This window comes from Ranitomeya variabilis, chromosome 4 (genome assembly GCF_051348905.1).
Source record: "Ranitomeya variabilis isolate aRanVar5 chromosome 4, aRanVar5.hap1, whole genome shotgun sequence".
NCBI classification, from domain to species: Eukaryota; Metazoa; Chordata; class Amphibia; order Anura; family Dendrobatidae; genus Ranitomeya; species Ranitomeya variabilis.
In genome coordinates this window covers 57,155,096-57,169,967 of record NC_135235.1, presented here as the reverse complement: position 1 = coordinate 57,169,967, position 14,872 = coordinate 57,155,096, and the positions used below count along the sequence as shown (strand labels likewise).

The following is a 14,872-nucleotide window of genomic DNA, read 5'->3' as shown; positions in this document are numbered from 1 at the left end:
TGCCCATTCTAACTGCCGGGGAGGAGGGGGCGGAGTTCCGGCCACGCATGCGCGGTAGGAAATGGCGGATCCAACGTACGAAAAAACGTTACATTGAACGTTTTTTCGTGATGAAGGTCTGCCAAAACACGACGCATCCAGTGCACGACGGACGCGATGTATGTCCATACGTCGCGATCCGTCGGCAATACAATTCTATGGGAAAAAAACGCATCCTGCGGGCACATTTGCAGGATGCGTTTTTTTCCCAAAATGACGCATTGCGACGGACAGCAAACGACGCAAGTGTGAAAGAAGCCTAAGACTTTTTTTTTGCAATTTTTGTTCAAACTTTTTTTTTTTTTTTTGAGTAAAACAAGTTACCTGATCTGCTTCACACAGCTTGGAGGTGGAAAATCTGCATGAAAAAAAATTGATAGGGTCAAAATACTTAACAATTGTCCACACAGTGTATGATGCCCAACCTAGGGCTGGGCTTCCCTTGAAGAATGGTAAGTTTTGTACAATACACTGCAATATTACAGTTTAAAGTCTTCATGGAGATTATTAGAAAAAAAGTGTAAGAAAACAATGAAAAATATTTAAACCAAAAAAAAAATTATACAAAAATTAAAATCATTCTACTTTTCCGAGAATGTTATTAAAATCTAAAAATAAATTACATATTTGGTATTGCTACATACATAAAACATAATATTTAACCTATATGATGTACACCAAAACTAAAAAAAGTCAATACAGAAGAATTGCTGTTTTGGGGCACTTTGTGTTCCAAAATTGAGGGAATAAAAATCAAAAAGTGTATGGACTCCAAAATGTTAACCAATAAACTACATCTCATGCTGCAAAAAAAAAAAAACAGTCCCACATATAACTCCTAATGGCAAAAAAAAAGTAATTGTACTTGGAAGGTGGGAAGGAAAAATCGAAAGTGAAGGATTCACTGACACTCCCAAGGGTCTGCATAAACCTAGAACCATCCCTGGGTGAAAGTCATTACTGGATCAAATGCTTGTATTTATAAGGACACTTGCTGGGCAGGTTGGGCAAGTTTACGTTGGACAAAAGTGAAGCTTTACGCCTTAGGGATTGATTAGTTACAAAACAGGTTGTTGTTAATCGACCAAAATAGATTTGTTTAGTAATTGAAAACACATTTTCTCCAGCGGTCCTTCAGGTGCGCCGAACGTCTTTGGAGAAAATCCAGTCTGGCCAAAGATTTCATCCATTACACATTCTATGCTTAAAACATACAATTCACCTCTCCAAACAAACCTGCTTGAACACCCTCATCACTTCACTATCCAACAATCCTAAACAACTTTTTGACACTTTTCATTCTCTTTTCAATCCAAGAGTACAGGCCCCCACCATTGACCTCAGTGCTGATAATCTGGACAATTATTTCCAAGAAAAAATTGACGATGTCCGATAGGACATTTTTTCCCAATCCCCTGACATCCTGCATTGTCCAATCTCCTGTATGGCATCTATCTCACTTTCAGTCTTTGAACCAGTCATGGAAGACAAAGTGACCAGGCTCCTTGCATCTTCTCGCCCTACTACATGCACCAGTGACCATATTCCCTCACATCTCTTTCAGTCCCTTAGCCTGGATGTCACCACTCACCTTACTAAAATATTTAACCCTCTTTGATCTGTCATCTTTCCTTCCTCATTTAAACGTGCTAGCATACATCCATTACTTACTTAAAATCCCTTGACTAGAACTGTGCTGCTAGCTACAGACCTGTGTCTAACCTTCCCTTCATCTCTAAATTTCTGGAATGCTTGGTTGATGTTTAATCCGCTATCTCTCTTCTTGACCTTTAAAATCTGGTTTCCGCTACTTACAGTCTACTGAAACTGCCATTACTAAAGTCTCTAATGATCTACTAACAGCTAAATCTAATGGTCACTGCTCCCTCCTGATTCTCCTGGATCTCTCTGCAGCATTCGACACTGTGGATCACCAGCTCCTCCTCACTATGCTCCACTCTATCGGGCTCAAGGACACCGTTCTCTCCTGGTTCTCCTCCTACCATCTGATTGCTTCTTCACTGTATCTTTTGCTGGCTCCTCCTCCTCTCATCTTTCCCTTAGGCTGCCATCACACTAGCAGTATTTGGTCAGTATTTTACATCAGTACTTGTAAGCCAAAACCAGGAGTGGAACAATCAGAGGAAAAGTATAATAGAAACATATGCACCACTTCTGCATTTATCACCCACTCCTGGTTTTGGCTTACAAATACTGACCAAATTCTGATAGTTTGATGGCAGCCTTACTGTTGTGGTTTCGCAAGGATCAGTCCTAGGCCCCCTCCTCTTCTTATATACAGCCCCTATTGAACAATCAATCTTGTACACAGGGGCAGTATTATAGTAGCTATATTCTCGAACATAGGGGCAGTATTATAGTAGTTATATTCTTGTACATAGGAACAGTATTATAGTAGTTATATTCTTGTACATGGGAGCAGTATTATAGTAGTTATATTCTTGTACATAGGGGCAGTATTATAGTAGTTATATTCTTGTACATAGGGGCAGTATTATAGTAGTTATATTCTTGTACATAGGAGCAGTATTATTGTAGTCATATTCTTGCACATAGGGGGCAGTATTATAGTAGTTATATTCTTGTACATAGAAACAGTATTATGGTAGTTATATTCTTGTACATAGGGAACAGTATTATAGTAGTTATATTCTTGTACATGGGGCAGTATTATAGTAGTTATATTCTTGTACATGGGGGCAGTATTATAGTAGTTATATTCTTGTACATAGGGGCAGTATTATAGTAGTTATATTCTTGTACATAGGGGCAGTATTATAGTAGTTATATTCTTGTACATAGGAACAGTATTATAGTGGTTATATTCTTGTACGTAGGAGCAGTATTATAGTAGTTATATTCTGTACATAGGGAATAGTATTATACTAGTTATATTCTTGTACATAGGAGCAGTGCTACAGTTGTGCTCAAATGTTTACATACCCCAGCAGAATGTTTGCTTTCTTGGCCAAAACTTTTTCTCCACTCATGGTTAGTGGTTGGGTGAAGCCATGTATTGTCAAACTATTGTGTTTTCTTTTTAAATCATAATGACAACCCAAAACATCAAAATAACCCTGATCAAAAGTTCACATACCCCATTTTTTAGTACTGTGTATTGCCCCCCATAACTTTACAAAACAGAAATACCCCCTTAAAGAATGGGATTTCTAGGATATGGAAATAAAGCATATTTGAATAGCTCTTAAATTAGCACTGTTCTCATGAACTGTTTTGTGTCATGGTTAAAAATGAACTGTCCTGGAGGTTTTATGTGTCATTATAAGGATGCGCTCACATCTGCATTTAAACCCGGCGAGTGCAATGTTACTGCATATGGCCTCATGAAATGGCCGAGACTCACCAATGAAAGTCAATTGATGAGAGAAAAAAAAAATCTATGAATTCCAGTTAACTTACTGACGTCAGCGCTTGACACTGAAGCTGCTTTCGCACACGCAGCTCAGTGTCTCCTGGATGCCAGGCTGAGTAGTCGCATTTTATGTGACCGCTCAACAAAGCATCCAGATGTAACAGATTTGGGCTTGTCCCAGGACAAATGGATTATCAGCGGGCAGGGATTTCTTTTTTTTTTTCTTTGGATATTAGGAAATATGTAAAATAGGGTTGAGAGTTTTTATTTCAAATAAAGGATTTTACTCTGTGTCTTTATTAAATTTGACTATGGGGTTAGTATCTCATAGATGCTTCTCCATTACTAACCCCTGGGCTTAATGTCATCGAACATAAAACAGCTGACATCAACCCCATAGCTATTACCTTACTTGCCACTGCACCAGGGCAAGTGGGAAGCGTGGGGAAAGAGAGGAGGCTAAGCACAAGAATTGGCGCATGTAATGGATTCAACATTTCTGGGGTAGTTGACGGCTAATGTTCTTATTCTGGGTGGGGGCCAATATCTATGTTTCCTTTCTCGGCTATAAATATCAGCCCTCAGCTGTCTTCCTAGCCTTTGCTGGTTATTATAGGAGGGATTGAACATTTTTTTAGGGGGTCATCCCTTGTTAATAACCAGTAAAGGCTAAGTAACCAGCAGTGATCTGATATTAATAGCCTGGGAAACTAGATGCTTATTACCCCCTTCCCAGACTATAAACATCAGCCTACAGCTCTCTGCTTTCCCTCAGCTGGTTAAGCAAAGGGGGACTCCACACCATTTGTTTCTTTTATTTAATTATTAGCTAAATACATGTACAGTAAGCTACATATGCACTGCACTAATTGTATATCTCAATTACATCTATTTGTCTATCATCTATCTATATTTGTATTTAAGATTGTTTTATTAGTTATAAAACTAGGTTGGAATTACAGAGAATTACTGTATGCAAAAGCTGATGTTAAAAACGTATTGCCTACGGATGCTAGTTGATTAAAAAATGCATGACAGACTCCAACCTTTCTGGCTGAGAATCTCAGCTACTTTATATACTCAGATGTCAGCGTACCCTAAGGATGTAGCTGAACTGATTTTGTCACTCAAGAAAGCCCATGGCAATAACAATCAGTGTTATATGTGTCTTTTCATTGGATTGCAGGTAATATAATAGATTTATATTCACGTAGCTGGAAGAAAAGCAACGAAATTACAAAATCTGATTTGCTAAATTTTTAATTTGTAAAAAAAAAAAAAAAGCTGATTTTGTTTGGATTTTTTGTAAGTTCCCTTGCAATTTTTATTCTTTAAAAAAAAGAAAGAAAAACAACAAAAAAACCCACCAAAACCTCCTACATTTCTTATAAAGTTCCCCTTCTGACGAAGATACAATTTACCCAATCACACGCAATGTGGCCTGTAGCCCGGTTGCCGCTATCTCTGATCAAACGGCTTCCTATAAGAGATGAAGAGTCAGAAGCCAGAAATGTCAAGCAAGTCTCCAGAGTAAATGACTTGCCAATTCGGTAAGAACATGAAGAAGTTTGGCAGTCCAGGAAGGAAAAAGCAGTCAAGCAAAAACAAATACATTGTACTGTAATCATTTTTTTATGTGTGATTTGTAAAATTAATACAAATTAATAAAATACAAAAAAACAAACAAAATTAACATTTCATATGATTGACATTGAGAGCGGTGAAGTCTGAACGCTAAAAAATGAAATGAAATTGGACAAATGATGACATCAATTGTCGGGACATGTGAATTATTTTTAAGGGTTTTTATTTTTTTTTATTTTTTTTTTTAACAAGCAGGAAATAATCTGACATTTCTTGTTTCTATAATGTTTTATGACTTTAGGAACTGGAGAATTTCCTGAATAAATTCCAGTTTAAAATGGTTTCAAAACGACCCCAGTTGCTGGCGCGTACGAGGACAATGAGTGAGGAAATAAAAGTATGGGAACAATAAATGATGTGATTGTCAATATTTTTATGTGCATCAGCGTAACAGAAACACTCTGATACCCATCATTGAGTCGAAATGTGAAAAGGGTTTACTCATTCATTCGGATTAATGGTTTGAATATCGAAATCTAAATGTGATTGGTTAATGCCAAGATTTAAGATTCAAGAAAATAATGCAGATCCTGTGACGAGCAGACACGCAATCACAATCATGATTTGGATACCAAAACACACATTTTAAAGAAAATGAGAGGCAATGGGCTGTGTTTATCACATCTTGATCATATTTGATGGAAAATGCTAAGAAAAGCATGCAGCAGTTTCATTTGTGCCATGTTTTCACAATATCTACTATATAATTGTCTAAGGGTCACTTCCGTCTGTCTCTGTCTTTCTGTCTGTCTGTCATGGATAGTCATTGGTCGCGGCCTCTGTCTGTCATGTAAATCCAAGTCGCTGATTGGTCGCGGCAAAACAATCAGCGACGGGTACAGTTCGGCGGCAAAATGGCTGCTCCTTCCTCTCCGCAGTCAGTGCCCGGCGCCCGCTCCATACTCCCCTCCAGTCACTGCTCACACAGGGTTAATGGCAGCATTAACGGACCGCGTTATGCCGCAATGTTAACACAGCTATTAACCCTGTGTGTCCAACTTTTTACTACTGATGCTGCGTATGCACCATCAATAGTAAAAAGATCTAATGTTACAAATAATAATAATAATAATAAACAAAAAAAAGGTTATTCTCACCTTCCGACGTCAGGTTCCGGTGCCAAGGATGCTAGACGCCTCGCACTGTCTTCGGCAGAGCAAGCGGCAGGTTCCGGTGCCAAGGATGCTATGCGCGAAGGACCTGCCATGACGTCATGTGACCACGACGTCATCACAGGTCCTGCACTCATACCAACCCTGGGACCGGAAGCTGCCGCGTGCATCGCACACAGGCGCCAGGACTTCAAGGAGCCTTCGGAAGGTGAGTATATGTTTATTTTTTATTTTAAGTCTTTTTTAGCCACGCATATAGTGCCCACATTGTTATATACTACGTGGGCTGAGTTGCATACTGCGTGGGCTGCGTTATATACTACATGGCTGCTATGTACTACGTGGGCAGTGTTATATACTATGTGGGCTGTGTTATATACTGCGTGGGCTGTGTTATATACTGTTTGGGCTGTGTTATATACTGCATGGCCACTGTTATATACTGTGTGGCCTGTATTAATTCATCGGGTATTCAGAAATATGTCGTGGCCTGTGCTATATACTATGTGGCTGCTATATACCTACATATTCTAGAATACCCGATGCGTTAGAATCGGGCCACCATCTAGTGTAAAGAATAAATTGGTAAAGTGTTCATAGTTTCAGATGTTTGTCATCATTATTATTGTTCCAGATTTTTGTTTAATAGACAATCAATAATAAATAACACATAGGCCTTGATGTGTAGTCTGAGGAATTTTTACTACGTCCCAAAAAAATATACAATATCATGTATTTTTTTCACCTGAATGAGTTTAATTAATTATAATATTTTGTTCATGGTTGATTATATTTTTTTGTCATCATTATTTTCCATATAATCTCAGTTCAATTGTGCAGGCAGACTACATGTTGTACTAGCACCCTACGTGATATGCTTTTTTTTAACATTCTGTCAAATACAGTCATGGCCGAAAGTATTGGCACCCTTGAAATTGTTTTAGAAAATGAAGTATTTCTCCCAAAAAATTGTTGCAGGTGCAGATATTTTGTTATACAGATTTCTATTTCATTTATGTGTATTGGAGCAACACAAAAGAAAACAAAGAAAAAAGTCAAAATTGGACATCATTTCACACAAAACCTCAAATATGGGCCAGACAAAATAGTTAGCACCCTCAACTTAATAATTAGTTGCACAGCCTTTGGAATAAATGACTGCAATCAATCGCTTCCTATAACCATCAACAAGCTTCTTACACCTCTCAAATGGAATTTTGGACCACTCTTCTTTTGTGAACTGCTCCAGTTCTCTCCTATTTGAAGGCGCCTTCTCCCAACAGCAATTTTAAGATCTCTCCACAGGTGATCAATGGGATTTAGATCAGGACTCATTGATGGCCACCTCAGAACTCTCCAGTGCTTTATTTCCATCCATTTCTAGGTGTTTCTTGAAGTATGTTTGGGGTCATTGTCCTGCTGGAAGACCCATGACTTAGGAAGTAAACCCAGCCTTCTAACACTATGTTCTACATTTTGACCCAAAATCCTTTGATAATCTTCAGATTTCATGATACCTTGAACACAGTCACCCAGTGCCAGAGACAGCAAAACAACCCCAAAATATCTTTGACCCTCCACCATATTTGACTGTAGGTACTGTGTTCTTTTTATCATATGATACATTGCACCCTGACAATACGTAGTAGAATTCTAGATTTGGTTATAGATATTAACGATGAAGAAAACATCATGTAAATCCAACATGGCTTCTTTTACTAATAAAGCAATAAAACTCACGGATTGTCTTGAATTGAATTTATTGTGCACACAAAATTAATATAATATATAAAGTATATACAGGAATCAAGGTTGTATGGGACGCCTTCGCTCACTACGGGTTCGGACTGTATGTCGATTAAAGTTGCCGATTAAATTTCCAGTTTCAGAAATGAATCCTTTGTCACTTTTCTTTTCGACTTTTCAACCGTAACGTGAAGTGACGATTTTGCAAATAGCTTAAGGGATCCTTACTGCCTGTTTTAACCTTGTCGAGTCTTTTGTATTGTTGTGGCTGTCAATTAGCACAAGAGGGGTTTGACGGTGATTTTCAATAATTTGTGCCACACTATTGAATTTCTGTATAGAAGAAGAAAACGTATCGGATATTAAAATGGCATGTATGATTGTGAATTCAAAGCAAAGCCAGATCTTCTATTTTCTGGACGCGCATTTTTCAGTAAATACTTGTATCTTATCTGAGCTCTGCATTGTGAAATGCTGCGTGGTTTGTGAATTAGACTGTAGCAAGTATGAGGAGGGCACTCTACAAAGGAGGACATTGACGAAGATCTGGTAATAACATTAGGTTATTGACTAGATTAAATGCCTGCTTCCTGCTTGTTTCTAAAATGAATTAACCCTGCACTAGAGCGGGTGCAAGGAGCGTTAGTAAGAGAACGGAAGGAAAGCAGTGTCAAAACATATGATCAAACTTCGGGCTATTCATTTTAGAAAAGCTAAGGCTTAGGAGGCAAACTTATTACAAGGTTCAAATACAGAAGAGAAATCTTTGTGATAATCTTTTTATACCTAGGCTTGCAACAATGATAGGCGGGCAAATAAGGAAATAAGGTTTTATAAAAGCGGTTGTTCGGTCAAAACAGATACATCTGCAGTCACTCTGTGTTACTGCAGACTTATGAATCCCACCAGTGCATGCACTATGTGCTGCGGGATTCCATGGTTTCAGACTGGGTATGTATGAGTTATACATTCTCCTGGGCAGTGGGCACGGCCTCGCTCTCCGTACACTTGTATAGAGCGAGGCCGCACCCTCTTGTCAGCCATGCCTACTGGCGGGACGTGTCACTAGATGGGGTGTGGCCTTGCTCCATACAAGTGTATGGAACATGGCCATGCCCACTGGACGGGAGTATGTATAACTCATACATACTCTCCACTCCCGGGTCTGAACCAGCGATTTCCCGCAGCATACAGTGCATGCCCTGGGGGAATTCATAAGTCTGCAGACACACAGAATGACTGGAGACGTATTGATCTGGCCTGGACATCACCTTTAACATCACAGATTCTTTACTGTACAAGCACTGAGAACATGAAACTATTTGCTACAAATGTTGTAATGCTCAATTAATAAATAAAGGTCTTTATGCTTTTTTTTTTTAAATATAATATTACAGAGTATGGGCACCAGATTCATTGATGGGATATTGGTTCAGGGAACTAGTCTGATTGCTGTATGTGGAGTCAAGAAGGAGTTTTCTTCTCTTATATGGGGAAAATTAGAATCTGCCTTATGGGGTTTTTCTCTTCCTCTGGATCAACAAGTCAGAGTATACACTGTGTGCAAAATTATTAGGCAAGTTGTATGTTGATCACATGATACTTTTTATACATGTTGTCCTACTCCAAGCTGTTCAGGCTTGAGAGCCAACTACCAATTAAGTAAATCAGGTGAGGTGCATCTCTGTAATGAGGAGGGGTGTCCAATGACATCAACACCCTATATAAGGTGTGCTTAATTATTAGGCAACTTCCTTTCCTTTGGCAAAATGGGTCAGAAGAGAGATTTGACGGGCTCTGAAAAGTCCAAAAGTGTGAGATGTCTTGCAGAGGGATGTAGCAGTCTTGAAATTGCCAAACTTTTGAAGCGTGATCACCAAACAATCAAGCGTTTCATGGCCAATAGCCAACAGGGTCGCAAGAAGCGTGTTGGGCAAAAAAGGCACAAAATAACTGCCCATGAATTGAGGAAAATCAAGCGTGAAGCTGCCAAGATGCCATTTGCCACCAGTTTTGCCATATTTCAGAGCTGCAATGTTACTGGAGTAACAAAAAGCACAAGGTGTGCGATACTCAGGGACATGGCCAAGGTAAGGAAGGCTGAAAAACGACCACCTTTGAACAAGAAACAAGATAAAACGTCAAGACTGGGCCAAAAAATATCTTAAGACTGACTTTTCAAAGGTTTTATGGACTGATGAAATGCGAGTGACACTTGATGGGCCAGATGGATGGGCCAGAGGCTGGATCAGTAAAGGGCAGAGAGCTCCACTCCGACTCAGACGCCAGCAAGGTGGAGGTGGGGTACTGGTATGGGCTGGTATCATCAAAGATGAACTTGTGGGACCTTTTTCAGGTTGAGGATGGATTGAAGCTCAACTCCCAGACCTACTGCCAGTTTCTGGAAGACAATTTCTTCTAGCAGTGGTACAGGAGGAAGTCGGTATCATTCAAGAAAAACATGATTTTCATGCAGGACAATGCTCCATCACATGCCTCCAACTACTCCACAGCGTAGCTGGCCAGTAAAGGTCTCAAAGAAGAAAAAATAATGACATGGCCCCCTTGTTCACCTGATCTGAGCCCCATAGAGAACCTGTGGTCCCTCATAAAATGTGAGATCTACAGGGAGGGAAGACAGTCCACCTCTCGGAACAGTGTCTGGGAGGCTGTGGTGGCTGCTGCACGCAATGTTGATCGTAAACAGATCAAACAACTGACAGAATCTATGGATGGAAGGCTGTTGTGTCATTATAAAGAAAAGGGGCTATATTGGTCACTCATTTTTTGGGTTTTGTTTTTGCATGGCAGAAATATTTATTTCTAAATTTTGTACAGTTATATTGGATTACCTCATGAAAATAAACAAGTGAGATGGGGATATATTTGGTTTTTATTAAGTAAACATACTGACCATTTGGGCATTAAACCAAATGAAATCAAGATGTGTCTTTTGCTTTTTAATAAAAAAAATATAGCCTTTATTTACATATATTAAAATACACACAACAATAAAATAGTGCCTCTACACCAGTGACTAATAACTCTTGAAGGTCAGCTGAAACATGTGCATGCAAATATCAAAAAACTTGATTTGGGAAAAAAATGTATTGGCTACTCATATAATCATTATATACTACTTGCAAACATTATAAAGGACATTTATGTTTCACCTAGTATTATTTATGGAAAAAATCTAATGTCCTAAAAATAACTACTTACAATAAACTGTCTATTCAGACATACTAATGAGGAGAGCAAGGAGAAACCACATGAAAAGCGTATATCCGGAGTGTGACTATGTATCAATAGATTTTTTCCATAAATAATACTAGGTGAAACATACATGTCTTTTATAATGTTTGCAAGTAGTATATAATGATTATATGAGTAGCCAATCATTTTTTTTCCCATATCGAGTTTTTTGATACTTCCATGCACATGTTTCAGCTGACTTTCAAGAGTTATTAGTCACTGGTGTAGAGGCACTATTTTATTGTTGTGTGTATTTTAAAATATGTAAATAAAGGCTATTTTTGATGGAGTGTTGCCCACCCTATGTGTAGGAGAATGGGCTGGGGTTGTATGTTTACCTATTGGTTTTTACTAAGTTGCCTAATAATTCTGCACAGTAATAGTTACCTGCACAAACAGATACCCTCCTAAGATAGCCAAATCTAAAAAAAAACAAAAAAAAAAAACACTCCAACTTCCAAAAATATTAAGCTTTGATATTTATGAGTCTTTTGGGTTGATTGAGAACATAGTTGATGATCAATAATAAAAATAATCCTCTAAAGCACAACTTGCCTAATAATTCTGCACACAGTGTAGATTGAACTCCATGGACTTATGTCTACCTTCAACCATAAAAACTATTAAACTATCCATTTATGGAGGCATAATTATCCACTGTCAACTCTTCATGAAATAAAATATAAAGGGTCTGATCCTGTATTACACCATAATAATCGAAAAAAATAAAATAGTTATCACCCATCCTAGTATTACATGTTTTTCAAAATTATCCTGAGGTTCTTAGTGAAGTGGTTGTCCTCCCGGTATAGGATATGGATGAGCCTGAGCTAATAACAACTGATCAATGGCGGTGCCGAGTGTCTGAACTGGCAAATCTGATATTGATTACCTATCATAAACATAGGACATCAATATCATATTCCAGACAAACCCTTCAATAGTTTGATCAAGATGTAAAAGCCCACTGCCACGTTACAGTGACCTCATTTTAGTGGGTCCCTATTCTATTAAGTGGAACACTGCATGGTACCATTACTGCTCACTAGGAAGAGTAGACTATTCATGAGAGGACCAACATGACCTAAATCCCTGAGTGCTCGCTCATGACTCTGCCACTTTTTTTTCCCATTTTGAGCTTCATGCCTCCATTGCAGAGATATTCACATTTGTTGCTTTTGGAGAGCAGTATGTGAAATCTCTGCTTGCAGTGCAATTGGCCATTTCTTCAGATTTTTCTCTGGGGGCAAGTGCTGTCACCACTCCATCTCGGATGCTGCAATCACAGCTGGGCAATTTATCTAGCAGTCTCAAATGCTATTGAGTTTTGACTGACAGGGTCTGGGAGGGAGAGGTGAAAGCACACACCTGATAGAAGATGCTGAAGAAATTCACAGTTGCACTACAAGCAGAGATTTCACATATTTCTGCAATGGAGCAATGCAACCTAAAATGGAAAAAAGCATCTGAATAAAATAAGCTCAGAGATTTCTACCAGGTATTTACTGTATTTTTTGGATTTGGGGGGGGGAATGGGGGTGCATTTTATAATCCAAATGTAACTTACTGGGGGGGTGGCTGCGGTTGAACAGGGTCCCAGCTAGCGGGTTTGCTGGCAACCGTGAAGGAGGCAGGAGTGGGGCGATGCTGCAGGACCCAGGCTGGGAGGAGGGGGTGTTTGGTGGTGAGAGACTGTGGCAGTACCTGGGCTTTCAAAAAAATGTCAGGAGACCCCACACTTACCATCCTCTTCACTGCGGTGGACTTCTGGAAAATGGCCGCCGGAGGCGGCGCATGCGAAGATGGAGATATCGGCTCCCAAGATCTCAATCTGCGCATGCACTGCCTCCGGTGACCATTTTCCTGAGGTCCACCTGAGTGAAAAGGACGGGAAGTGCAGGAACTCCTGACATTGTGTAAAAGCCCTGACCTCGCACCATCGAACACCCCCTTCTCCCCAGCCTGAGGCCTATAACATTGCCCTGCTTCTGTTTTTGCTGCCAGTTTCCTGCAGCAGCGACCCTGCCTTCTGGGACCTCGCTTCACTGCTCTTTTTCCCCCTTGGTAAGCTACCATAAAAGTGCACTATAAGACACACTACCATTTTATAAAAAAAAATGTTTTCCTATTTTTCTCCCCAAAATTTGAGGTGCATCTTATAGTCTGTAAAATACGGTAACTCATTTTTTGAGCAAGTGATAGGTCCTCTTTAGACTTGTTAGTATCACTCTAATAAAAGAAAGCATACAGTATATTATAGTAGAATTTATTTTTTACCTCTTCTCCACTTTTCTCACTCCCCAGAGCATACTGTCGTGTAGCCTCAATATATCGCACTGGAATATTATACACTCGTCTTTTGTAAAATACTACTAGGGTGAATGGGTGACTGGAGTCTTGTCTACTGCTTTTCCTCACTAGGAAAGATCCATCCTATTGAAAACAAAAACCCTTCTTGTAATAATTTTCATAATTATTATTGCTACTTAGAATCTTAAAAACCAAGTAGAGACGATACCTTGGAGGTAGCAGTCAGAGCATCTTCTGCTTTCTGTCGGTCACACGATGAAACGTACCAGTCTTTATTCAAGACCTCAGCGTCCTGCAACACAAAAACACACACAGCATGAATAGTGCTTACATCACAATGTGACTGATATATCATGAGGCATGCTAGTGCTTGGGTACACCACATTACCGCTAAAAATGAAAATAGAGCGAGACCTCTCTTCTTCACCGCATATGCATAAAAAAAGCATAAGAAAGTGCATCGTCTAAATTCAATATTAATTTTTTAACAAATTCTGAGATTAACATGATTTTTGGTCTGTGCTTGCAGGATAAATGAGGTCTGAAAAGTATAAATAAGGTCTTTATTCTCACCGAGTTTTGACACCATTATCAAGGTAAAAAATTCAAGTGACACCTTGGTTTACGGCTCCGAAACTCGTTGGTGTGAATAATAACAAAAACCCTAAAACTTATGTATGCTCTCCAGACCTTATTTATCCCACAAGTGTGGCCTCCTGTTAATCTTTGAATTGGTAAACTGCTACAGTATTTTTGGCTTCTGTCAGTGTTGCGTCCTCACACAACCCCCATATATAGGCGCTACCATAATCGCTCATCCCCGTATTGCTCCATACAGTACTGCCCTATTTGTGCACTTCTGTCCCATCCAGATTCCCTCTACTTTTTTTAAAAAATCTGAGATATTTCCTTATGGCTTATTTCTCCAAAGCCGCAAACACCGCTTCTGATTGGCGGTAAAATCATTATCGCAGGTCAGATGGACGCAGTTCTCACTCGGTCAAAAGGTTGATGTAGCAGCTGCGGTCCTACTGAAGGACCCCAGGTCTGCAGTCCAATAGGTTGACATAGCAGCTGGGGGCTTACTGAAGGACCCCAGGTCTGAAGTCCAATAGGTTGATGTAGCAGCTGGGGGCCTACTGAAGGACCCCAGGACTGCAGTCCAGTAGGTTGATGTAGCAGCTGGGGGCTTACTGAAGGACCCCAGGACTGCAGTCCAGTAGGTTGATGTAGCAGCTGGGGGCCTACTGAAGTACCCCAGGTCTGCAGTCCAATAGGTTGATGTAGCAGCTGGGGGCCTACTGAAGGACCCCAGGTCTGCAGTCCAATAGGTTGACATAGCAGCTAGGGTCCTTCTGAAGGACCCCATGTC

General features: G+C 39.7%; 1 protein-coding gene across 7 annotated transcripts in view; it reads right to left on the bottom strand.

The window, feature by feature from the left end:
• Positions 1 to 7,930: 7,930 nt before the first annotated feature.
• The window catches only part of BLNK (B cell linker), a 244,067-nt gene continuing 237,125 nt past the window's right edge, over positions 7,931 to 14,872 (bottom strand). For all 7 annotated transcript variants that reach the window (XM_077258545.1, XM_077258546.1, XM_077258548.1 and 4 more), the window contains 3 exons: positions 13,709 to 13,792; positions 13,468 to 13,623; positions 7,931 to 8,268 (listed from right to left, as the gene is read on the bottom strand). In XM_077258545.1, coding sequence (XP_077114660.1) covers positions 8,149 to 8,268; positions 13,468 to 13,623; positions 13,709 to 13,792 — 360 coding nt within the window. In that variant the 3' untranslated portion in view covers positions 7,931 to 8,148. The remainder of the gene's footprint in view (positions 8,269 to 13,467; positions 13,624 to 13,708; positions 13,793 to 14,872) is intronic.